Raw genomic sequence first — 25022 nt, 5'->3', positions numbered from 1 at the left:
GTCCCCTCTTTCAGGACAACCCTTTATCAGTCTTGTCCCAGCAAAGGCAGTGCCTCCTCTGTGGATGGAATGGTGCCTTCTCAATCTGGCCTGGGTCTCATAAACTTTGCCTCTTCTTTCTCGTTTGTTAGGTTTCCAGACGAGAGGGGAGAAGGGGGAGACTCATCTTCCAACGCCTCTGCATCCTGGTTAGATATGTATAATGAAGTTTTGCCCTTAAAGGACATTTTAAAAACCAGATAGTGAAGTAGAACAAGAAACCCAGTCTCTTGATTCAATATTTAGCATGTGTTCTACTTCACTATATGTCCCAAGTGATGTGACATCAAGCAAATCAATTTACTTTTCTGGACCATGGTTTCTCTTCTGTAAAATGAAGAGTTGAGTTGGATAGTCAGTGAATAGAATCTGTGTATTAATACCTAATGGTACTTACTGCTGGATGTTAGTATTACAGTATTATCAGCAAGGACTGCATCTATCCATGTGCAATAACAATTCTACCCATCTGGTATAGAGTGATGTGGTGCAAAGAACATGCTTGTGAGTAAGAGGAACTCTATTCAACTATCCTTGTTATTGGAACTTAACAAACAAATGCAAACTCTGTGACCAGAAACCAGGTCCTTAAGTTTAGAATAAAATGTCCTCTTTAAAAATACAGAAGATATTACCTCCCTCATTGCATTGTCATGAGAATTAAATCAGATAATATTTGCATAATGCTGGGACATAGAATCACTTCTCACTGGGGAGGACTTTAAATACAGTATTAGTGCTCAGTTTTCATCTTACTCAACACTGTCAGAAGCATATGATACAGGTAATCATGTTGCCCTCCTTGAAACACTTTATTGGTACTCTCAGACCTCTCTTTTCTATCTCCTGGACCTCTCCTTCTCAGTTTCCCTATCTGGATCCTCCTCATCTTCCTCACCCCTAAATGAGGGCGCACATCAGGCTTCTCCATCAACCTTCAGTACTAGATCATCTCATTCAGTCTTGAGGTTTTAAATTGCAGCTTTTAGCTGATCACGACAAAACTTATATATCCAGCAGAGATCTTTTCTATAATGTACAGAATATATATATATAAAAAATATACATATATCCACTCCCTCCATTTGGATCTAAGCTCCACAAAAGACAAAACTTTGTTTTTATTCACTGCCATATCCCAAGTAACTATAACATAGTAGGTATTCAATAAATATTTGTTAACTACAATTATTTTGGGAGCAGAATAGTATTCCATAATAAGTAAGAACTAAGGTACGGGACTGAAACAAACCTAGGTGTTATTTGTGGTTATAAACTATGAGCTGGAAAATGTAGGATCTGTTATTTGATCTCTCTGCATCTGAATTTTTCATATGTAAAATGTGGATGATTATTCTACCATATACATAATAGGCTTTGTATGAGATCTAATGGGATAATGTCTATAAAGCATCAGTAAGCACCAGATGGGTAATTGACAACCTGAAAATTCCTTATAAGCACAGTACCTAGCATTTAAGTGCTCAGTAGTTGGTAGTTATTTTTTCATTTATAATAAATACATGGAATAATTTGTGGTTAAAGTTGTTTTTGATGAACCTGTGATTGTTTAAATGATGCAAATAAATGTTTCAATTGATTATTTTACAGTGCCCTGTAGATAGCCTGGGCTTAAATATCACTCTTTTCAATAGGGAGAAATTTGGTTTATTTTAATTTTACATCAGTTTCAACCCAACAAAAATTTTAATATTTGGTGTTGGAGAATGTTTTCATTAAACACAATGTGGGGAAAGGAAAATTGCAAAGGAAACTTGTGATTTCTTTTGCAGAAAAAAATCACCCTTTTATAATCAGAATCATCCTTCTATAATTGGTGTTTTGTAAATTTGCATGTATGCACGCTTGATTTTTGGAATCCCTGTGGAAGGACTTGCTGTAATGCTTCTTATAGTGTGGGTATATATTTACTGCATAGCAGGCTTCTTCAGCAGTTTTACAGATAGTGAAAATGTAGGAAGTCAGAAAAATGTTTTAAAATCTTGTCAATCTGCATACAGAAACAATTTAAAAACTTAAAATATCTTTGCAGATTTTATGTAAATTGTTATTTCACAAATGCACAAAACGTTCCTGTGAGCAGTAACAGCAGAAAGGGAAGGTGTGAAGGGCAGAAAGTGGGAAATAAGTTTGTCTGCTGTAGACCCCTTGGATTAACCTAAAAGCAGGCAGGCAGGACGGCTCTGGGAAGCAGGAAGGTTTGGTCTGTGACTAAGCCGTCTTCCTGAATAAAACAAGCTCAATACCCAGGTCAGCCCAGATCACCTCGTTGACTACCACAAGTCAAACACTGAAAATCACCGCTTTTGAAAAGTTCGGAAATACCTGCCCTCTCTCCAGTTAAGTCTCACAAATCTAGATTAACACAGCACCAGTAAGAAAACAATCTGGTCCATTCCTTAAACCTACAGGTAAAACGCAGGTTTTCCGTTGACCAAAGGGCGTCCAATCGGCGCCTGTTTCTCAAGGGCCAATCAGAATTTGTCTTACATTGGGCGCTGGGAAAAAGCGAGCCGGAAGCCTGTCTTTCGGGTGTTGGTGTTTGCTATTGTTACCGGAGGGAGGTGCGCCGCTGAGTCTCCATTTGTTACCAGAGCGTCAAGGGACGGGCAGTTCACCCCTTTTCTGTGCTGGCTGGAATTGCTTGTGTTTGTTCCTAGTCACTGCTCATGTAATGCACTCCCTTAACCAGGAAATTAAAGCATTCTCCCGGAATAATCTCAGGAAGCAATGCACCAGGGTGACAACGCTTACTGGAAAGAAAATAATAGAAACATGGAAAGATGCCAGAATTCATGTTTTGGAAGAAGTAGAGCCGAGCGGTGGGGGTGCTTGTGGTTATGTGCAGGATCTTAGCTTGGACCTGCAAGTTGGCATTATTAAGCCATGGTTGCTCCTGGGTGAGTATATTGATTTGTCATTGAGGCCTTTGATCATATTACCTTATCATTATTCCCCTCAATATGTAATGTAATAGTTTGTACTATCAGCGGTCCTACTGGAAAGTTCAAATGTTTCCTTTTTTGGACATGAGATTTCCATTAGCTAACTAGAGATGTCTCTGCCCCCACAATATATCCACAGGAAGTGCAGGTGCCAGTAGCACACAGCACCTGGTATTTGAATTTTTAGAAAAGCTTTCTTTTTGTTTTTCTAACTTCTCTGGAGGATAAGACATTAATGTAGTGTTTTCTTTAATTATAAAAGGACATAACTTTTAAAAAAAATCAAATTTAAAAGAATGTTATTAGGCAAAACTTCAAGTTTCAACGTAAAGTTATTGAAAAATTAGTACCTGAAATAGTCAAGTGCTTGTTTGCTTGTTCTGCTATTACAAACCATAGGGGATGCATGCCTCCTGAGACCACGTCTGCCCATGGTGGCTGTTTACACACTGTTAGGGAAAAGGAGGACTTTTATAACTATGAGCCTGAAGGTTTTGTGACTTTTTTTGTATCATGGAAATTACTGATTTTCTATACACAGATTAATCTGCAAATAGCAAACGAAGCACAAATATAAATGTGTAAACTTGTTAGCTAGGCAATAGTATGGCACAGCATTCTTTAAAAAATAGTCAACAATGTTTTCAAGTTGGTTTGAAAAGTTTTTCATTTATGAAAAGAGAAATTAAGACTTGGAAAGAATTCATTAATACTTATGAAGATAAGCCTGGAGTAGGACTCAGAAATAGCCAGGGACTACGTGAAGTGTACACAGCATCTCACTTCTTTTAAAAGAAAGGTAGTAGGGATTATTAGCTCCATTTTACAGATGGGAACTGGGTTTAAGATTTGTAAAGTAACTTGCTCAAGGTTAACACACCTAGTAAATAACAGCTAGACATAAGTGCAAATCTGATTGATTCCTGTTCTCCATGGATATATGGACTATATCAGGGAGTCCAGCTTTTCAGCCCTGCTGTGCCTCTCTTTTACTAGATGAGCTAGTGCAAGTCTTTTATCCTCTCTGGGCCTCCTAAAAAGTCATCTGTAAAGCGAAGTAACAGTATCTGCTTATCTCAGGGTTGTCCTGAGGTTGTTGTAAAAGTTTTATTTTCTTTTGTGAAAGGTTTTTGAAACAAATCAGTTGCAGTATACATGAGTTGTTATTGTGTTGTCTATTGTTATTGTGTTGTCTATTGAATTGTTACATGAGCTAACCTTAAATTCACCAAATAAATATCTCTAACTAGTTTCTGCAGCCCAGTGAAAAATTAAGTGGGCCATCTAGCTAGTCTGGAAGGTTCACCCAGGACTTGCACACCATTTCTAGGAAGGAAATATATCCAGGCATATTTTTCAGTTATTTGGCTTCCATTGTAGTAATAATGGTTTAAAATTACTGTAGAATTTAAAATTTTGCTTATTATTATTTCTTCACCTAGACCAGCCATCTTCAACTGGTGTGTCACAGCAGACACACTGGTGGGACACAAGAATTTTTAAAACATGCAATACCTGACTATTTAGTCAGGGGCACTGACCTCTTTTGCCTTAGATTGTCAAATAAAAAAATGACAGCTCATACAACAATAGTCATCTGGTGTGAATGAATAAAATTATACCTATTTTTTTTGGTTAGATCAGCACAAAATGTATTTTTTAATGTGCTGCAGAATTTTAATAATTAATTTATGTGTGCTATGAGATGAAAAAGGTTGAAAATCGCTGATCTAGACTTATCCAAAGTGAGTGGATCACAGCAGTATTCTCTGATTGTTATTGGAAGCCTTCCCGGGATCCTAGGAGAGTACTGGGAGGGGCTTGTGAAACTAGTCCTTATTTGGTCCCCTCTCTACACCAGGAGATGGGATATTTTCATCAGGCACAACCCTCTTCTGAGAAGTGGATTGACCTTTTTCTGCCCAGTTACAAGTGCCTTATTCTTTAGGGACCCTTGGATGATTACATCTAAAGTTCTTCCACATGAATGATGCAGGGGTTGTTTCTGAGCAGACTAGGTTTCTTTCTGGAGATGGCAGTTGCTTCTAGGTTGCTTCCAAGAGCTTCCTACACCTCTTCAAAGAAGCACAACTCCAACCCAGCACTTCATGCCAGTTAACTTAATATTTATGGTGGGTAATAAAGAAAATAGAGAGCTAAATATCATAAATATGCTTATATAAATTATGATCTTATATAAACTTATATAATTTTAATATATTCTGTTTTAAAAATATAATCTGTTCTTTATAAGGTAGTTCATAAATTCAAACAAGCTTCTGCCTTTCGAAAATCTTACATGGGCCCTTGAATAGTCAATCAGGTTGCTAAAAGATCTTAGCATTTTTGTCCTAGGTTTTGCAAATGACATTTTAACAAAAGTCACTATGACTTTTCTTCAGTCAAATGTGATTTGTATGGGTAGTGAAATGCTGCACTATTATTTGTTATATTCACTCTGTTAAGAAGTCCCAGCTGGTGACATTTTGAGATCTCTTAAATTCTAGAAGAAAAGCTTGGGATCTTTTATGAGATTATAGAGGATATCTAAGATCTAGGAAGCCCAGTATTTTGGGGGAACAAATTTAATACATTAAATTTATATAGCTCTTTATTTTGTAAAACTCTTTCACAAATATTGTTACCTTATCCTATTAATTTATACTCCTATTTCTGTCCATTTATGAATGGTCATTCCCACCAATTTTATCAAATAAAATATTTCTCTTTGGAATATCAGTTATTTTTTTAGTGATGTAATAAAGTCGTTTTGGTTTGTTTTTATAGTGGTGGAAAGTGATTTGTAAATTAAGATATATTAGAATTTATACAGTATTTGCTATTTTTGTAAAAAAAAATCTCAAGCAATAGAAACGGGATTCTGGAGATCTTATATAACCTGTTTTATATAATACATCTATTATCACTGCAAACCATTGAACTTGTTTGAGGTCTCAACTCCAACAGCATGTAATATATACAGTGGTGGGCAAAACTAGGTTTACAATTGTGAATACACAAAACAAATTTTATTTCTGTATTACTATTTATTATTTATTTGTATTATAACTGCAAACCTACTTTTGTCCAGCCCTGTATTATTTCTAAATCATTTGTTGCATCTGTAATAGTTTCATAATAAGGCTGGGCCAAGATAATGAATATTAGCAAATTTTGTCAATGTACAGTATAACTATAAATTATTATTATTATACCTATTTGTTTAGTTCTAACCCTATTCAACTTTTTTTTTATTATTTAAAAATTGTGATACAGTTAAATTGGCTTAGTATCCAGTTCTGTGAATTTTAACACTAGTACAGATTCATGTAGCCACAATTAAAATAATCAAATTCTTAAAATTGATATTTCTTTTTATTCTTTTTAATTTGTATTTATCAATTTGAAAGAGAGAGACATCAATTTGTTGTTTGACTTATTCATGCATTTATTGGTTTATTCTTGTATGTGTCCTGACTGGGTATCGAACCCATAACCTTGGCATATCAGAACAATGCTCCAACTAACTGAGATACCTGACTAGGGAAAATTTAATATTTGTTTTTAAATCTTGAGTGAAATAGTTTATAAAAGGATAGTATACTACTTTAACAAAACAAAGGTTTTAATAACATGTCATAACATAAAATTTAGTCTTTATTTTTTGAAATAATAAGTGTTTTACCAATAAAAGTTTAATATAAGACTGCAACACAAAGTAGCCATTTAAAATTGGAATAGCATTGATGTTTATATCTAGAATTTAAAGAGAATTAACCGAACTGAATACTACTAAGTATTAGATAAAACACAAACTGATTACCTGAAGTTCATTTGTGTTGACTAAAATTTTGTTCCTCTATACTATTAACACTCTATAATTTTATTGCTTAAAAAGACAGAGCATACAAGTTGCATTTTTTGGTTTCAAGAATATTAAATTTTTATCAACATACTCATACTCTGGAAGTCACTTTCAAAATATTGCAGCTAACTCCGGAATATAATAGACCTGTTCTTTTGGCATGTGTGTATGTATGTGTTTAATGGAAATGGTCAAAGTATAATAACGGTTGCAGGGGTGTCCAAACTATTGGTGTCTCTGGGCCACACTGGAAGAAGAAGAGTTGTCTTGGGCCACACATTAAACACATTGCAATGCAATCACATAAAAATCTCATAATGTTTCAAGTAAATTTATGATTTTGTGTTGGGCCGCATTCATAGCCATCCTGGGCTGCATGTGGCCAGCAGGCTGCAGGTTGGACACCCCTGGTAGGATAAAGGAAAGGATTTCATTAATAGATTTTTCTTTTTATTTTCAGGACTAGTAAGAGTAGAATTGTTATTTAAAAGATGAGTGCATATTAAATCACCAAATTCCGATTAAGTCTTTTGATCCAATTCCTCACCTGCCCCAGGTGTTTAGGACTTTTGATAGAAAATTGAGAAACTTTTTAAATTTTTGGAGTATTGCCCTGACTGGTGTGGCTCAGTTGGTTGGGTATAGCCCCCCACAAAGTGAAAGGTCGCTGGTTTGATTCTTATTCAGGGCACATACCTGGGTTGTGGGTTTGACCCCCTATTGGGGTGCATAGGAGAGGCAACCCATCAATGTTTCTCTCTCACGTTGATGTTTCTCTCCATCTCTTTCTCCTTCACTTCCCTTTTTCTAAAAATAAACAAATATTTAAAATAAAATTAAATTATGCAGTATTTCAAATGCATAGAAAATTCCAGACAATACTATAACAGACAACTATGTGTCCACCATTCAACTTTAACAAATGGTAATATTTTGATAGGCTAACTTTTGGGCAGAATAAAGTTGAATGTAAGCTCAGTGAGGAGTCTGTGAGCTTTGTATTACCAAGAGAATATTGACCAACCAGCACACTGGCTTTTCAGCTACCTAAAATCATGTCATAGAAGTTGGCAGATTTCCCAGATAGCTAAGGTAAGAAGAACATTATTTATGGAAATAGAACCTAATTCAGGAGAGTAAAATACTTGAATAATTAATATCCTATTTTTCCAATTGTATAATTCACTTTATTTTAACTAGTTATTCACTTGTAAGAGCTTGCTTATTATTTAGAGTCAGCTTCCAAGCGTGAGAAATCTGGAAAGCCAACTTTGACAGAAACTGTAAAAGGATACAGCCCTGGTGGTGCACAGCATGTGGGTGGAATTCTACAGACCAACAGTGTTTGCTTAAATCTACTGGGTGTTCCCAAACAAGCTGGTACTAAGTCTGTTTTGGTGTTCCCAAACCAGCTGGTACTGTCTTTTTAAAAATATCCTTTTTTAAGTTTCAAAACAAATATTTATTGTAAAAATTACAAATGAGCATGAAAAAAATCACCTGTAATCACACTAACATTTTGTTCTATGTTTCCTGTCCAATTTAAGCATATGCATTTTTTTTTATTACAACAATGGATAGTGGTATTTTGTAACCTGCTTTTATCACCTAATGTGTTTCCATACCCTAAATATTCCTCTACATAGGTCACTTCTAATATCTATATATTTCACTACACAATTGGACCATCTTTTATTGAACCCAACACTTATTATTGCGCTTTGTTTTTTAATAAGATTAAAAACAACCTATTATTAGGTGGTTGTTTTATTTTTCTGGTATTACAAATATACTATAATAAACATCCTGATAGCTGATCTTTGTAACATCCAGAACATTTAAGACAAATTCCTAAAAGTGGGATATCACAGTCTAAGAGTATATACAATATGAATATTTTTATAATTATTACCACACTGTCTTTCAGAAAGTTAGAATGAAGTCCTCCCAAGTTGTATTTCTTAAATGAAAAACTAACAGAATTGTTGCAAACATTGGATAAAATGTCAGGATGATTATTTTTACGTTCAAGGTGATATGATTTATTTCTTATAGGCTCACAAGATGCTGCTCATGATCTGGATACACTGAAAAAGCACAAGGTAAAACAAATGTTTCAGGTCTAGTACCACATAGAGAAAGTTACATTTATTAAATGTTACATTTATTTAGGAAAAACTGTTTTGGTCCATTTTAGAGTTTAATTGGTAACATTTTTGCCTGTCATTTTCATTAAGTTGCAAAAATTATTACTCCTAATTCAAATATATGGATTTGTAATCCATGTTTCCAGTTTTAAATTTTCTCAATCTTCTTTCACATACCCTCTTGAACCTGGCTTTGGAAGCACATATTCTTGCCTCTGCTTGTGTAGTTCCTCAGTGTGGTAAAGATTTTTCCCCTCTTCTTGACTAAGACCTACCCAGGCCTTGAGTCCTAACTTGTATACCACTTCTTCCCCAATGCCATTTCCTCCCATGCTCCCCCATACAACTGATGCAATTTATTATTATTACTATTTTTAAAGATTCTATGTATATATGTATGTATTTTAAAGGTTTTATCTATTTATTTATTTTTAGAGACAGGGGAAGAGAGGGAAACATCAAAGTGTGGTTGTCTCTCATGCACCTCCCACTGGGGACCTGTTCCACAACTCAGGCATGTGCCCTGACTGGGAATCAAACTGGCAACCCCCTGGTTCACAGGCCAGCACTCAATCCACTGAGCCACACCAGCCAGGGAGATTTATTTATTTATTTATTTTAAAGATTTTATTTATTTATTTTTAGAGAGGGAAGGGAGGGAGAAAGGGAGAGAGAGAAACAACAATGTGCGGTTGAGGGGGGCCGTGGCCTGCAACCCAGGTATGTGCCCTGACTAGGAATTGAACCTGCGATGCTTTGGTTCACAGCCTGTGCTCAATCCACTGAGCTACACCAGCCAGGGCTATTTATTTATTTTTAGATAGAGGGGAACGGAGGGAGAAAGAGGGGGCGAGAAACAGCAGTGTGTGGTTGCCTCTTGAGCGCCCCTACTGGGGACCTGACCTGCAACCCAGGCATGTGCCCCTACTGGGAATCAAATTGGCAATCCTTTGGTAAGTAAGCAAGCTGGCACTCAGTCTACTGAGCCACACCAGCCAGGGCTGATGTGATTTATTACTTATTTCAGTATATACTCAAAATTTTTTTCTAGCCATCTACTATTTTGATAAATGCTATTTCAGAGTCATGGAATTGCTATGGTTTGAGGAAGGCAAGAGGTTCTTGTTCACATGACACTGATGATTTGAGAGGCAGGGCAGGGTGAAAGACAAACAGTGCACTGTGTGCTTTGATGAGGAAGTGCAGATTGCTGCTGGAGTGCACAGGAGATAATGCTCTTAACTATATTTGCTTTGGGTTGGGTCAGGTTGGGCCAGGGATAGGAAGGACGGAATTCTTCCTGGAGGAAGTGATGTTGAAATTTTGCTCTGGAAGGGCGTGGAGAGGAAGCAGATAGAAAAGTGGGTGGGGAGGGAGCATATGAGTATAGAAGAAACAGTTTGTGTAAGGACCCATGGGCAAGAGAAAGGTTGAAGTTTTCAGGGATAGAAAAAGAAGTTCAGTAACCTTGATATAGATAGTGTGAGAAAGAATGGCACCAAGAGACAGGCCAGAGGTAAGCATGAGCCAGATCACAAAAGTCTATGTAAGCCAGAGTAAAGTATTTGGATTTGGCCCAAAAGACAGTGGAAAGCCACTGAAAGGTTTTACCCAGGGACCAAATTTGCATTTTAGAAATACTGTTCACTAGAGGCAGTTTGGAAAATAGATTGGAGGGATCTTCAAGCTAGAGATGGGAGACTAGAGACTGTTGCAGTAATCTAAAAAACAAAAACAAAAACAGATGATAGTGGCTTATATTAGGATTCAGCAGCGATAAAGATAAATTGATGAGGTTGTTTTTTTTTTTTAAGAGGGCGGAATCCTCACAATTTAACCATTATCTACAAATCAGGGTGAGGGGAGAGCAAGTTTGAGGGAGGAGGAGTCAAAGCTGATGGCCAGCTTTCTTGGGTAACTAAATAAGGTTGGTACCATTCCATGAGATAGAGAGAAGCAGGTTTTGGACAAAAAAGAATGAGCTCAGTTTTGAACATTTTTCATTTCAGATGCTATGGATAATCTAGATTAGGTTATTCAGTAGACAGTGTTGATGTATGGGGTCTGAAGTTCAGGTGAGGTAAAAATATAAATTTAGGAACCTTCTGGCATATAAGCAGTGATTAGAATCTTTAGAATAGATAAGATCACCTGCAGAAAGGTGTGAAGTAAACAGAGAAGAATGCCTACAACAGAACCCTGGGTAACACCAAACTCTAAGAAATAGTCAAAGGAAGAAGAATTTGCCACCAGAATGGTATAGTTAAGAGGTCATAGGAAAGTCAAAAAAATGTGGTGTCAAGGGAGCCAAAGAAGGCTAGAGTTTAAGGAGGAGAAAGTCAGCAGAGTCAGATGTTGCCAGAAGTTTAAGTACAATTAGCACTAAATTCATCCATTTGATTTTGCAACAAAGAAGTTATTAGTGATTTGGGTGGGAAGTTTCATTTGAATTGGACACTAAAGCCAGCAACCAGGTGACTGAGAAATGGAAGAAATGATGGCAGAGGAAAAAAAAAAAAAGGAAAGGAGAATGGGAACAGCCAAGGGAGAGAGATGGGATATTTTAGTTTTGAGCATGCTTTAGAGCTGGTGGTAGAGGAAGGAATTAAAAATAGAGCAAGAACTATGGCCAGAGGGATGTGCCACAAAAGTAGTAGTCAGGTTGATCCAAAAGACAGATGCCAGAATGAGCCTCATAAAGAATGCAGGACGACATCATCCATTGTAGTAAGAAGATAGAAGAAAAAATGTGGGTGCAGGTGTCGTCAAGGTTGTTAAATTTGATGGTAAATGTAAACGTTCCTATGTGATGGCTTCTCTTTATACTAAAGTAGTAAGTGAGGTGATCTGCTGGAGTAAGGAAGAGATAGTAGTGTTGAATGTTATTAGGAGAGTGGGGAAGTTTGAAAAAGCTGATAGGGAGTAAAGGAGAGAACCTACTAAGGAAATACAGTTGCTAAGCATTTATGAGATTGGCTGTCATAAATTTATGGTCTGCAATATTGTGCAACTTTTCTCCAGCAATGCTTAGCAGTCTGGGTGTACAGTCAACTTTTACCAGACAGGTGCAGGGGAGGTGGGCCATAGACTGTCAGCTAAATAAAAAAGGAAATAAAGGCAAGAGGGGGCCAATGGATAAAAAGAAATCAAAAGATCGTGGAGTTGATGTTTCTTGTGAGGTTTGATGGGAGTAACTGAATAAAAGAGCTGTTTGAATTTATTATATCAGACCTGGAGCGCTTTTGGGTGCTGGCCTTGAAGGAGTGTGATGGAAGTGGAGTGCTGAGGAAAGTCATTGGAGACTGTTAAACCCAAGTGGAAATTGCTATCACCCAGGGTAATGGTAGGACTTGAGAGAGGATTCAGCCAACTGAATGTCGAGTACCCCCCAAAATACAGGCAGTTTGGATTAACTTCAAAAAGCAAGAATTGTTACCTGAGGGTGAAACAGAAATGATTTGAACAGGCAAGAAGGCAGGGAGTAGCCAAAAGGATGCCACCCTACCTCTCACCCATGAGGTAAATGAGTGCTAGGCACCTTTCTAGGTTCAGGAGATATAGGAATGAACAAGGAGTAAGGTCCTTGCTCTTAGAATATGATACTTTGAGATGAGAATACATTCTCTGAAAGAAATCAAACAAGGCAGTTGGAGGAGTTGGGGGTGGCAACATGAGTCAGGGGAGGCCTTTCCAAGGATATTACATTTCAGCTGGGAACTGATGACAGAGTCAGCCATGCTTGCTTAGATCAGGACAAGCAGACTTCAGGCTGAGAGAACAGCAAATGGGAAAGTCCATAGTGGGGAGCAGGTGAAGTAATCTGTTCCTCCCTTCTGGCCTGTAACACTTAGTTCTCCTACAGCTCTTCACACCTCTCTGCTTTGTATTACAATATCATCCTCAGTAAACACGTTTTCCCCCTCTATTATTCAGCAAACTTCTAAAAGATAGAGACCTTGTCTTACTTATTTTTGTTGCCCCCAGCTTTGAGAATAAAAAATTGAACTGAGGCTAAAAATTTTGTGATAAACAGTTGCAATTAATTTCCACAGGGAAATAACTACTAACCAATTCATTAAGTAATTCAATATGTTTATTTGTCAACTTGTGTTTAAACTGGACTCATTTTGTTATAATAATTCCTCAGAATAAGGAATAATTAATCAGGGTAAAAATGAAAAATAGGAAAACTAATAAATTTGTTCACTGGCAAGTATTATTATTTATCCCGTCTTATGGTATACTAGTTCAATTCTGGTTTCATTCTGGTGATGTCAACCAAGTAGCTGTTTGAAAGATCTTTCCCTGTTTCTGTGCACATGACCCGTTAAATGGCTGGAAGTGGAGGTAAACTGAGCAGCTGAATAGAATGTTTCTACAGAAATTTAAGGATGCTGCAAAACAAACTTACTGATTTAAATACATAACACATTTCAAAGGGATATCCTAACATTTAAGTAAAATGCTGTAACTAGGAGAAATTCTCTTGTGGAGGATCACTTCAGAAATTTCTATAGGAATATTAATGTTTAGATGTGGTAATGATGGTTGCTTTATTAATAAGATACTTCTTCAGTGCCTAGTGTTTGTCAGATAAAGCCCTATGGAGGATAGAAAACTGAGTGGAACATAAAAAATATTCCAAGCTATTTATTGCAGAATTATTTATAATAGCACATTATCGAAAACAAACCATGTGTCCATCAATAGGAAATTGGTTACACTTACAATAGTGCACCCGCATCATAGAATACCAACTAGCTATAAAAGGAATACAAGAAAGGGGTCTTTAAAGATTGGTATGAAAAGAGCCCTAGGACATATCTGAATGGGACAAGGCATTGCCTTTGTGTCAGAAGGGAGTGAGTAAAGCATTTACAAAAAGATACTACAAAGAATGTGCCAGAAACCAACAGAGGAGGTTGTGGTTGTCACTGGTGTGGGAAGTAGTGGAGTGGGGAGAGGCAGGGTGAAAGCAGGAATTCTTAATGCTTCTTTTCGTAATGTTTTATATTTGAACCAGTTCAAAATTAAATTTCATTGAAGTTGGAAATAATAAATATGAAGATTGAGATAAATTGTATGCCTAGCATATAATAAGTACTTAATAAAGGGGCTGTTCTCACTGTTTCTATCATAAAGGGCATTCCAAAGGCAACCACTGTTAGGACCTCTGTAAGTATGTTTTGGAAGTGTGCTTGATGACTAGAAGGGTTTTAGGCTGTGTCCCTTTCAGCACCACCACCTGTGGCTCAGTACTATTCTTTTCAGTCAAGCTCATTCAATCAATATACATAAAAATTGCATCTCCAAACAGCTAAACTACCTAGGCATTGGCTTATTAATCCACAATATTTGTAATGCACTTTTACCTTTCAACAGGTTTTCCCAAGATTCTCATTTGTCCTCCTCCATAATCCTGTGATGTATAGGCAAGATATATAGGTAATGATATCTATAATATAAATGTAATATACAATATGTACATACATATTTTGTATACATATGTTTTTTGGAAGTTGTCAGACCTCATTTCTGGTCTTTTGGGAATATAGAATATAGTTGTAAAGAGAAAGCAAACACATCAATATTATAAAATATTGAAGATATTATGTAATTAAGGGCAGAATCATATGATCCTGGCCAGGAGGACACTGGTAGTGAGAGAGTAAAGCAGAAGGACATTTCCGACTCTATTTTCTAAAAATGTCCTACCTTCTTTCTAGTTTTTCCCATCACCTCTCTATTTGAGAGTTTCTCTGGATTGAATGTTTAAGGTCTTCCACAAGACAGTTGGGTCAATAAATGGCCTATGGTTCTCCCTATGTGAAGCCTTGCTCCCTGAGTGTCTTAATATTCTTTTGGTTGTGAACCACAGAAACCTAAGAAAGGAAGAGAATGTATGTGATGATTTAGGGGGTCTCTGGAACTCAAGGACAGAGCATGGCCATGCCAGAAAATATAAGGCCATCTCTAGATGGCTACTCTCTCCACTGGCATCATGGCCCTGTCCGTGTATCTACTCTGCTCTTCTCCTTTAAAGCAGGAATTTTTAGCTTCCCTGAGCACTTAAGAGAAAATAGCTGTCTTATATTTCTCAAATTTGCAGATCATTCTAATAATCTGATCAGCCTAGCTTTAGTCATGTGTCCAGTAGAATCCAGTCCAGCTGTGCTGAAGGGAGGCATGGGGCGCTTCCAGAGCCATACCTGGGCGGGTAGTCAGGACTGGACAAATCCTCTGCAATATGTGGAGAATACATGAAAATACGGAGATCAGGCAAAAACCTAAGATGGAAAAAAAAACACCAAAAAACAAAAGAAGATGCACTCTAAGAAAGAATAAATACAGTGAGAAGCATGTTATGACAAGAAACAGTGATTCATTTTTCTAGTCTATTTAGCTTTTGGATCCTCTCAGTGGACTTCCCACAGCTTCTTCCATATGCCTGGTGGGCTCCAGGAAAGGGGCTCAGATGCATACATGGAATAGGAGGTTGCTATGTGTACCATTTGAAAGAAATTCTTTCATGACCATCTCATCTTTCATGCACGTTAATTCATCATAGCCTCTGAGTTTGAGGCCCAGTGGCACTGATACTTTTTAAAAAGCTCACCAGGTCATTAGAATGTGCAGCCACTCTGGAGAACCATGTGCTTATGAAGAAGAAATAATTATTTCTTTATGAAGGGAAGTTTGTGCTGCTGATGCACTTCCCTTGGTTAAATTTTTCATATGGACATTCATTGATTTATTCAACAAATATTTTAAGTACTTTCTGTGCCAACGTCACTGCTCATTCACATTGCTCATTCATAATGCTTACTTATAATAGTGAGCTAAACATGGTCTCTGCCCTCGTGGAGTTTCTAACACAGTGAAGGACATAATCTGTAAGTGGTAAGGGGTATAATAGGACAAGTGTATGGGAAAATAAGGCACCTTAGTGACAGACGAGGCAGTCAGATAAGGCTTTCTTGAGGAAGTATTTTCAAGTTGGTCATGCTTAAATTCGTTATTCTTGTTACAGATCTCAACATCCCATCCTCTTTTTAATTAACCTAATTCAAGAGAATTTTTAAAAAAATCATCTTTCTCTCTTTAAGGTGACTCACATTCTCAATGTTGCATATGGAGTTGAAAATGCCTTCCTCAGTGACTTTATATATAAAAACATTTCTATCCTGGATCTGCCTGAAGCCAATATCCTGTCTTATTTTCCAGAATGTTTTGAATTTATTGAACAAGCAAAAATGAAGGTAAGTTTTATTTTGATCCATAGTTCTTCAAAAGCAGAAATTTAAAAATGAGTCCGTTATCCAATCTTTATTCTTTTTGTAATGAATATGTAGAGCACTATTAATAAATTTCTCCTCCAACAATATTTTATTAATTCCTACAACTATTTAGTTATTTTTTAAAGTTTTTTTTCTATTTTTTTATTTTAATCATTGTTCAAGTACAGTTTTCTACTATTTAGTTCTTTAATTGCTCTTTTCTCAATGAGATATTTATTTTTCAAATTAATTTTCCCTTTTCCTGTGCCTATATACTTAGATTTCCTTTGATAGTTTATAACCACTTGTCCATTGACCAGTTTGCAAGGTAATCAACTGGACTATAAGGTAGATGTTGCTGTAGTCCTATTAATGCATTTGTGAAGATTAATATGCCTTTATTGTTGTGGCTGAGGAGGTAGGGACTGTGAATTTGTGCATTTTTTAAAGATTTTATTTATTTATTTTTAGACAGGAAGGAAGGGAGAAAGAGAGTGAGAGAAACATTAATGTGTAGTTGCCTCTCGCTTGTGCCCTACTGGGGACTTGGCCTGCAACCCAGGCATGTTTCCTGACTGGTGACCCTCTGGTTCACAGGCCAGCGCTCAATCCTGAGCCACACTAGCCAGGGCTAAATCTGTGCATTTTTAATAATAGAATTTTAGGGTGCTCTAAGGACTAAATGGGTATTGCTTTACTGAGATTGTATGAAAATGCTGATAAGAAACTGTCCATTGGGTTTTCTGACTTTAGAAGACTGACAGTGTAATATTTGGATCTTGGTACTGGATCCAAGTCAACACACTGACACACTGGGCTTCTAGTTTGGCCACTAGCCGTAATTATACCTTGAAATGACATCATTTCAAATCATAATGTAAATCTTCCCAAATTTATGGGAGATAAATAGATGGGAATGTAGAAGCACTTACAGAGAAAAGTTAACTCTCCGGGAACACCTAACAATTACTGACAGTTAATGTTAGAATCCAGTTTAATTGAATTCTGTTTAATGATCTCCCTTCTGCCTTTTCTCCTCCCCTTCCTTCCTTCTCCTCTCTTCCTCCTATTTAGTGATATTTATTGAGTGCTGTATGTGCCCAGCACTGCTCAAGGTGCCTTTTCTAGATTACACTGAGAATATAAAACTATTCAACCTTACCATTCAGCTTTATTCAATAGCAGATATTTGGATGAGAGAAAAGGTTTTCTAAGTCAGAACCTAGTATTTGCCAGTTTTTTCTTCTGTGAAAAATTTAATAGGCTCTAGATTGTAACATTCCCAGGTACCAGTAATTAAAGTTAAAAATAAAAATGACAATGTCCCTGTATTAGCTATTTCTCTATGGAGAGATAGAATATGCCTTAAGATGGTAAAGTATAGACAGCATTCATATTCATATTTAACATTAGAAGGTATGTACATGTTGTAGGTCAAAAGTGGAAAGAGTGATAGTTAATGAAAATGGTCCTTTGCTTGGATTTCCTGAAAAACAGAACCTGAGACAAAGATTAAGAGCTGATGCTTCATTTGAGAGGTGCAATTGCCAGGCAGTGAGAGGGGGAGGAAGTGATTCAGAGAAGGATGAGAAGCAACATAAGGTGATATGTTGGCCCTGCTGAGTACAACTTCACAGTGAACTGACAGTGACATAGCTGGATGCACCTTCCCTACCACCCAGAATACCTCTGGGCAGGGAATACAAGGAAACCTCCATATGGAATTTGGGAGGGAGGGAAGAGAGAATTTATCTGACTGGCTGTGTGTCGGCTCCTGTTCCCCATTGGTCAAAGTTTACCCACAGGGAAATAACTATTTCCCACAACACTTTGTGAAATTTTGAATTCCACAACAATTGTGGAATTGAGCCCCACAATTCCAGGGTACAGCACTTGACTGCTTCAGCAGCCACCTTGAAGCCAAACCCAATGCCCTGTGGTGTTACTTTCCATCCAAGTTCAGGAGCAGCAAGGGAATCCAGAACTCTTGTCTATGCAGAGACCGCTACTGGGAAAGAGCCAGGACTTTGTAAGGAAGCAAAACTCAATAGGCCTAAAAGGAGCAGTTGGGCATAGAGGTGATGGCTGAGGTGGAGCCCGTTTAGGGTGCATGAGATGATGGTACCAAGACACTCTGAGGAGGCGCGTAAAACATTTCTGCTGCAAGTTGTATTAGAATTCCACGGCATGCCCTAATTTGTCAGGCCTTATGTTTTATATTGGGATCCTAACCTCCATATATATATGAAAACAATTGAAATTATCTTTTTAATATGAGGATAATTTTGTTGTGGATTCTTTGACATTTTTGAAATGAGATGCACTTGAAAATTTGTTACAACAGATCTGGAAAAGGATTTTTGCAACAGATTTATGAATCTGGGAAAACTGCCTTGCAAAAGTAAAATAATCCAATGAACTATAAACACAGTGTTGCTAATATGTGCTTTGGGTAGAGAGTCTTTAGTTCTAAGTTTTGTTGTTTTCCCCTTCCTCTGTTTCGATCTTTCTTTTGTGTTGTACCAAAAGAAGAATCAGGAAATGAAGTAACTAAAATGTTTAGTTCCACAGTGTGTGCTCACAGCTCACTCCATTTCATTCAGATCATTAACTTTTTAAAAGCCTGAAATAAGCCAACCTGTATCGATGGTGTTCCATCAGATCTATCACATTCATTATTAATGCAATATTACCCCATCAGCATTGGTCTTACAGTGTGTTCCTTTTCACTTGTAAAGTATCATTTTCAAGTTACCTGAAACGTTATTCATTTATTGACCTCATGCTGGTGTCTAATTACTTTTTCCACTTCACATTTTTGTAAGCTATTTGTGTCATCATTTACTACCTGATAAGTTTAACTATTTTTTAAGGTACTTCCCTCCAGAATGTACCTAAGAGAAGGGAATTTTGTCTTTCCTGATCATTTTACACCCAGATTTCCATGCTAATAACACTAGCTTTATAGGAACACTATGTGTACATAGAATGTCTCAGGCTTTCTGTTTAGTTTATGATTATGGTTTTCTTCACATTTCCACTTATATTTCCTGTAATTTCTCTCTTATTTATAGACATGTGGCCAAGTTATTATGTCTTTATGTATACTTTACTAGATTACTTCAGTTTAACAAAAGATACTGTTTCAGAATTACAAATCCACCATCACAGCACTTCAATCTTGGGAGGTGAAAAGAGGAGGTATTAGTCCATCGAATGATTGGTTTTTCCATTTTTTCCTTACAATGAACTGTATTTGAAGAGTGAATAATCGATAGAATGAATTTTATTTTTATTTTATAATTTGTATGAGTATAAGATGGTACAATCGAGTTAATAACCTTTCTTAAAAGAGTAATGAAGAGTTTTGTTTGATTTTATTGCAGGATGGAGTGGTTCTTGTTCATTGTAATGCAGGGGTTTCCAGGGCAGCTGCAATCGTAATAGGCTTCTTGATGAATTCTGAAGAAATCTCATTTAACAGCGCTTTTTCTTTGGTGAAAATTGCAAGGCCTTCCATATGTCCAAATGCTGGTTTCATGGAGCAGCTTCGTACATATCAAGAGGGCAAAGAAAGCAATGAGTGTGACAAAATACAGGAATTAGAAGGGGACAACAGTTCATGAGTTACACTAGTGGATGATGGACAAATAATGTCTGAGTTGGCCTCTATAACCAACTTTCTCTTTTTTTTATAGAGTATAGTAATAAAAACTTCCTTTTTCTTGTTTTTTTTCCAAGTGAAAATGGAGTCAGTTGATTGTCCTGAGATAGTCTATAAATAATTTTTAAAATTACATTATTTTCTTTGATATTATAATGTGTGATTAAATGCTTCTTTGATTTGCTAAGGGAGAAAAACAGTGTATTCCCAAAAGTGATTATGTAGAAGAAAAAATGTTTAAATTTAAAATCTGTGTTAGAACACGGAAAGCTTAAATCAGTTGATTAAGACGTTTGGTACTTTTCTATTCCAGCAACTGTATCCGTGAAGGAAAAAACTTGAAATGCTACTTGACTTACCATTTCAGAGGGAGATAAATTTCTTTGTAAATAATTTAAGATTAAAAACCAATACTTTAAACTTTCCAAAAGAGGTAACCAAAATGTGAAGGTTCATACAATATTTATGTAGTGGTTACAATATTCACAAAGTTTTTATCTCCTTTTATGAAAATGTACTCACTTTTCATTTTGATTTTTAAATTTAATTATACTCCCTGGATTTATATTTTAAGTTCTTGTGTAGATTTTTCTCCCTGACATTATTATGAGCTTATGGTGCTTTAATTAGGTGAAGCTAGTCTCTAACACTGTCTGCTTTTTATCCTGGGCTCCTAGCATTGTGTTTTTGGGTCCCATGGCATAATTTTATGATCTTCTTGGATCTGTGGAAAAATCTTTTATACTGAATGATTGTTTTTTAGATATGACTTGTTAAATGATCTGTTTTTAAGTTCAATATTCTATTAGAGAACATATTTTTAAGGAAAGAAGGGTTATGGTTTTGTAAGGAATTTTAAATACATTGTTGGAAAGCCTAAAATTATTTACAATTTATCTCTGGCCAGAGGCCTTGAATAGTTTCTTTTTAAAATATTAAGTCTCCAGGGGAATGGTCTGGGCAGAGGGGGGGAAAGGGGAAAAAATTGGGACAACTGTAACAGCATAAACAATAATAAAAGAATAAAATAAATAAAAATAAAAATGAAATATTAAGTCTCCATATAGGCAAGGCTGAACTCTATAAATTTGCTTAAAGGTATTTTTTGACTTATTCAAAATAAAGTGCACTTAAAATTAATATAATAATTATGATAGGATTTATTTAATAGCTTTCAAGTAACCTTTTATGACTTAGAAAGTATTGTTGCCATTGGGATATTATTAAGAAAGTCAGCTCTTCTTAAATACATAATCTAGTGTATTCCCATATGTAAGAAAGTGCACACTGAGTGCATCTGTGTATTTGAGGAAGCAGGCTTTCTTATGCTGTCAGGGACAAAAAATGTAGAAGTGATTAGTGTAAATTATGTCTTGAGATCACTTATAGCTTGACAAGATGCCATCACATGCAAAACTATGAACTTTGTTTCTGTTGGGCAGTATAAATGTAATCAACCTACAGTGACTTTTCTGAAGCCAACAAAGACAGATAGAATCATCTTAAATATGAGGTTGATGTATAATGTCTCCATAGTCAGTATTGCCGAGCATTTTCAGGGTGAACCTTTTCCATTAATGTAAAAACATTTATTTAAATACATTTTCTTTTGCTAGGTGCTGTTATCAGCCATTAAATTTGAAGCCTTGAATAGAACTTGTTCATAATGGATAGTATGTTACTTATGTCTGTATTTTGTATGCTCAGGTATTGCCTGTAGTTTTCTGGTTATGGTGCAAGCTCGTATACTCTGTATCACCTACAGAAATACTTTGAGCATCTATTTTATTTTATCTGAAATGATAGTAGTGTGCTATATCTAAAATAGATCAACAAATGTAATTCAGTCATTTAAATTAGGGATACTATATAAGGCAATGATGGGTCATATATATGAATATATAGTATATTTATTGCGTTTCCTATGGATGTAAGTCACTCTGTCCTACCTGGTTATTTATAAAAAGGAATTTTATCATTATGATTCTTTATCTCACATATTATAAATAAAAATATATACCAAATATAGGTCTGTTTTGAGAAAGAAGGAAAATATTTCAAGGAGTTTTTACCTCTATGTTAAAGTAGATATTTCTACAATTTTTCAAAAGAAGGAGGAAATGAAAATATCTTTTGTTTTTAAACATTAAAAAGAAATAAAATATAAAGCCTTCCTAGCAACCTGAGAAAGATGATCAGGAAAAAGACTGGAAAATATGATACAATTCTATTTATTTGAGGTTCATATTTTAAAAACATTTTGATAACTTTATGCTTTAATATAGGCATGTGATGATGACATATACTTTGTATTGAAAACCAAGAAATATTTAAATTTTTGAAAACTGAAGAAATCTTTTTCTTAGATTCTTTTGGATAAAATTTAGACCCTTATATTAACTCAAAGATTTCAGGGAAAATGGAGTGTAGTATTTAAAATCATCATTGCAATTTTACTTGTGCATAACTTCTTCCCTATTGAACCTTGACTGAAATGTATGAATATACCACATTCATGTAGTATGAATATGTATTGTGTAACCTAGGGTACATATTTCCATTCTGATTGATAATTTCACTGGTGATGGGGAAACCTTCTGAATTTGTCACCTGATTATTAGTAGTATAAATGGTTCAACTGTATATAGCAAATCCCCCTCAAAGGTAATTTCTCCAAAGATTCTTGAAAGTAACAGGTAAAAATCAGAGTATTGTTGTAAAATCTTAGTGAGTTAACTCAGTGAATTGATACCTTTATAAGCAAAGCCACATACATTTTAAAATAACAGAAATGTAGTACAATGAATTATTTAGTTTTGTCAGGTAACTGTAAATAGTTGATTTTTCTGCCCAAAGGATCCTGAACATATTTAGTCACTGTGTAGTTATTTAAGAATTTAAACCAGAAGGCTTTAAAGTTTTATATTCTTGTAATATATGCAGTGGCATTTATAGTTAACAAATTTATGGTTGTTTCCACCGATATACTTTAACAAACTTTTCAATTATAAGTGAAGCTTGACATGTTTTGTATCCATATTTATAATGTATCCTTTATTGTTTCTAGGTATTGATATACTTTAATAAAATAATAAATTTACTATTTCCCCTGTTAATATCTTCATTTCTTTCAGGTTATTTGTTTAAAAAGATTTAACATATTTGCTGTCAAATTCTGGGTTCCAAAATATTTTGACAGGACAAAAATTATATATCTTGCAATATAAATGACTTTAAGGTCTGTACAGATTTGTTTGCTCCGTACAAGTTAAGAAATGAAAAGCTAGTATATTATAATTGGCATTACTGCAGATAAATAGGCATTGAAAAGTCAATAGAACCAGCTAGAATTTTAAGTCAATAGAAGATGTTGAGTTACTCTCAGATTAAACTACCGAATATTCTAACCATGACTGCACTGAGATTATTGGAACGTCATTCAGCACCCACTTCCCACTTACACACATTGTTACTTCTCTGACCTAGGCAGTTGGGCTGTTTCCTCCCTCCCTCTCCTTGTTTTATCCCAACTGCTGTCTTGGCTATGCATTCCCTGAAAGTGCATAATGAAGGCTCCACTTCTTTACCTGCTGTTCCCTGTACCCGGGACACTTTCCCACAGAAATATTAGAACTTTGATAAAATGTTACCTTCTTAATAAAACCTTCCCTGACCACCTTATTTATAATTGTTCCCATCTGGAACACTTTTATTCACCTTTCTTGTTTTATATATGGCATGGCCCTAATTATCACCCAAATTCAGTATATTTTACTTATTTTGTTGTTTTCCTCATCAAAACTGGAGCTCCCATGAGAGCAGAGATTTTTACTGTGTGGTTTTTCTATACCAGGTATATTCCATACCAGACCTTCAAAAACTGCTTATTAGAAGAAAGGGAGAGAGGATCGAAGGGAAAAAATGATGCATATCTTTGCAAGTTATATAAGTTTTGATGTTACTTTTTCACTTCCAAAGAGTGATAAGAACCATTTAATTGATTAAAAGATAACAGCTGTATCAGCAAAACTGATGTTTCCTTTGATGTCTGGCTCCCTTTCTGCCAGTTGTTTAATGAAATGATTAGGGAAAAAACTCACAACTTTTCAAGTGTAACATTTATTTAATTTACAAAGAGATAGCTTTGGGCATTAGTTACAAAGGTCAGATAATGCAAATAACAACTAATAGATGTACATTTTTTGGACACCATCCATACGGATCCTTCTACTGTTCTGCCTCAGTCCATTTAGGTTGTTATAAGAGGATAACAAAGACTGGGTGACTTACAAACAACAGAAATTTATTTTTCAGAGCTCTGAAGGCTGGGAAGTCCAAGATCAAGGCACCAACAGATTTGGTGTCTGGTGAGAGCCTGCCTCCTGGTTCATAGTTGCCAGTCCTGTTGCTGTGGTTTTACATGGCTGAAGCAGTGGTTTCAGGTGGGGGGAATGCTCTGGGGTCTCTTATAAGGGCAATTATCTCATTCATGAGGGTTTTACCCTCGTGACTTAACCCCAAATTCCCAACTCCAACTACCATTACATTGGAGGTTAGGATTTCAACATCATTTTGGGGGGGCACCAATATTCAGTTTGTAACAATCTCCCACCCTGAGAGATTCGGATTTTCCATTTCCCTTGCTGCTAAGTGAAAATGTATGTAGTGTATTCATAAGTTATATCAATGTCGAATCACTATGTTGTACAACTGAAGCTAATACAACATTGTATGTCAACTGTAACTGAAAACAAATATTAAAGAAAAATGTGGTGTAATGAGGGGTGTTATTGGTTGGAATGTGCTGCGCATGTGTACCTTGTGGAGCTGAAGAAAAGGAGGCTGCTATAGGGAACAGGAAGCCTGGGATGGTTTTTGGACAGCTGGGTAATGTGTATAGAGAAGGGAGTATTGGCTAGTGGTGTTTGGATTTGGTAAGAGAGACTGACTGAACAAAGGGAGATGCTGAGAGTCGACTGTAATTGTCTGCATGTTAGAAGAATAGAGAAAGAATAGGACTTGGTATCTGAATGTTTGATGGTAGAGAAGGTGGAAGCCAGAAAA

The 25022-nt window shown here is 35.9% G+C and overlaps 1 protein-coding gene across 1 annotated transcript; it reads left to right on the top strand.

The window, feature by feature from the left end:
• The first annotated feature begins 2587 nt into the window (after positions 1-2587).
• Positions 2588-24736, top strand: DUSP19 (dual specificity phosphatase 19). The gene is made up of 4 exons (XM_045825834.1): positions 2588-2960; positions 8926-8972; positions 16124-16276; positions 19681-24736. Exons 1-4 carry the CDS (start codon positions 2735-2737, stop codon positions 19918-19920), a joined length of 666 nt encoding a protein of 221 aa, XP_045681790.1. The 5' UTR covers positions 2588-2734; the 3' UTR covers positions 19921-24736.
• Positions 24737-25022: the final 286 nt, after the last annotated feature.

This window comes from Phyllostomus hastatus, unplaced genomic scaffold (genome assembly GCF_019186645.2).
Source record: "Phyllostomus hastatus isolate PE091 unplaced genomic scaffold, TTU_PhHast_1.1 phas_contig_1, whole genome shotgun sequence".
Classification (NCBI taxonomy): Eukaryota; Metazoa; Chordata; class Mammalia; order Chiroptera; family Phyllostomidae; genus Phyllostomus; species Phyllostomus hastatus.
Note: the sequence above shows the minus strand (reverse complement) of the source record. Positions and strands in the feature narration are given on the sequence as shown.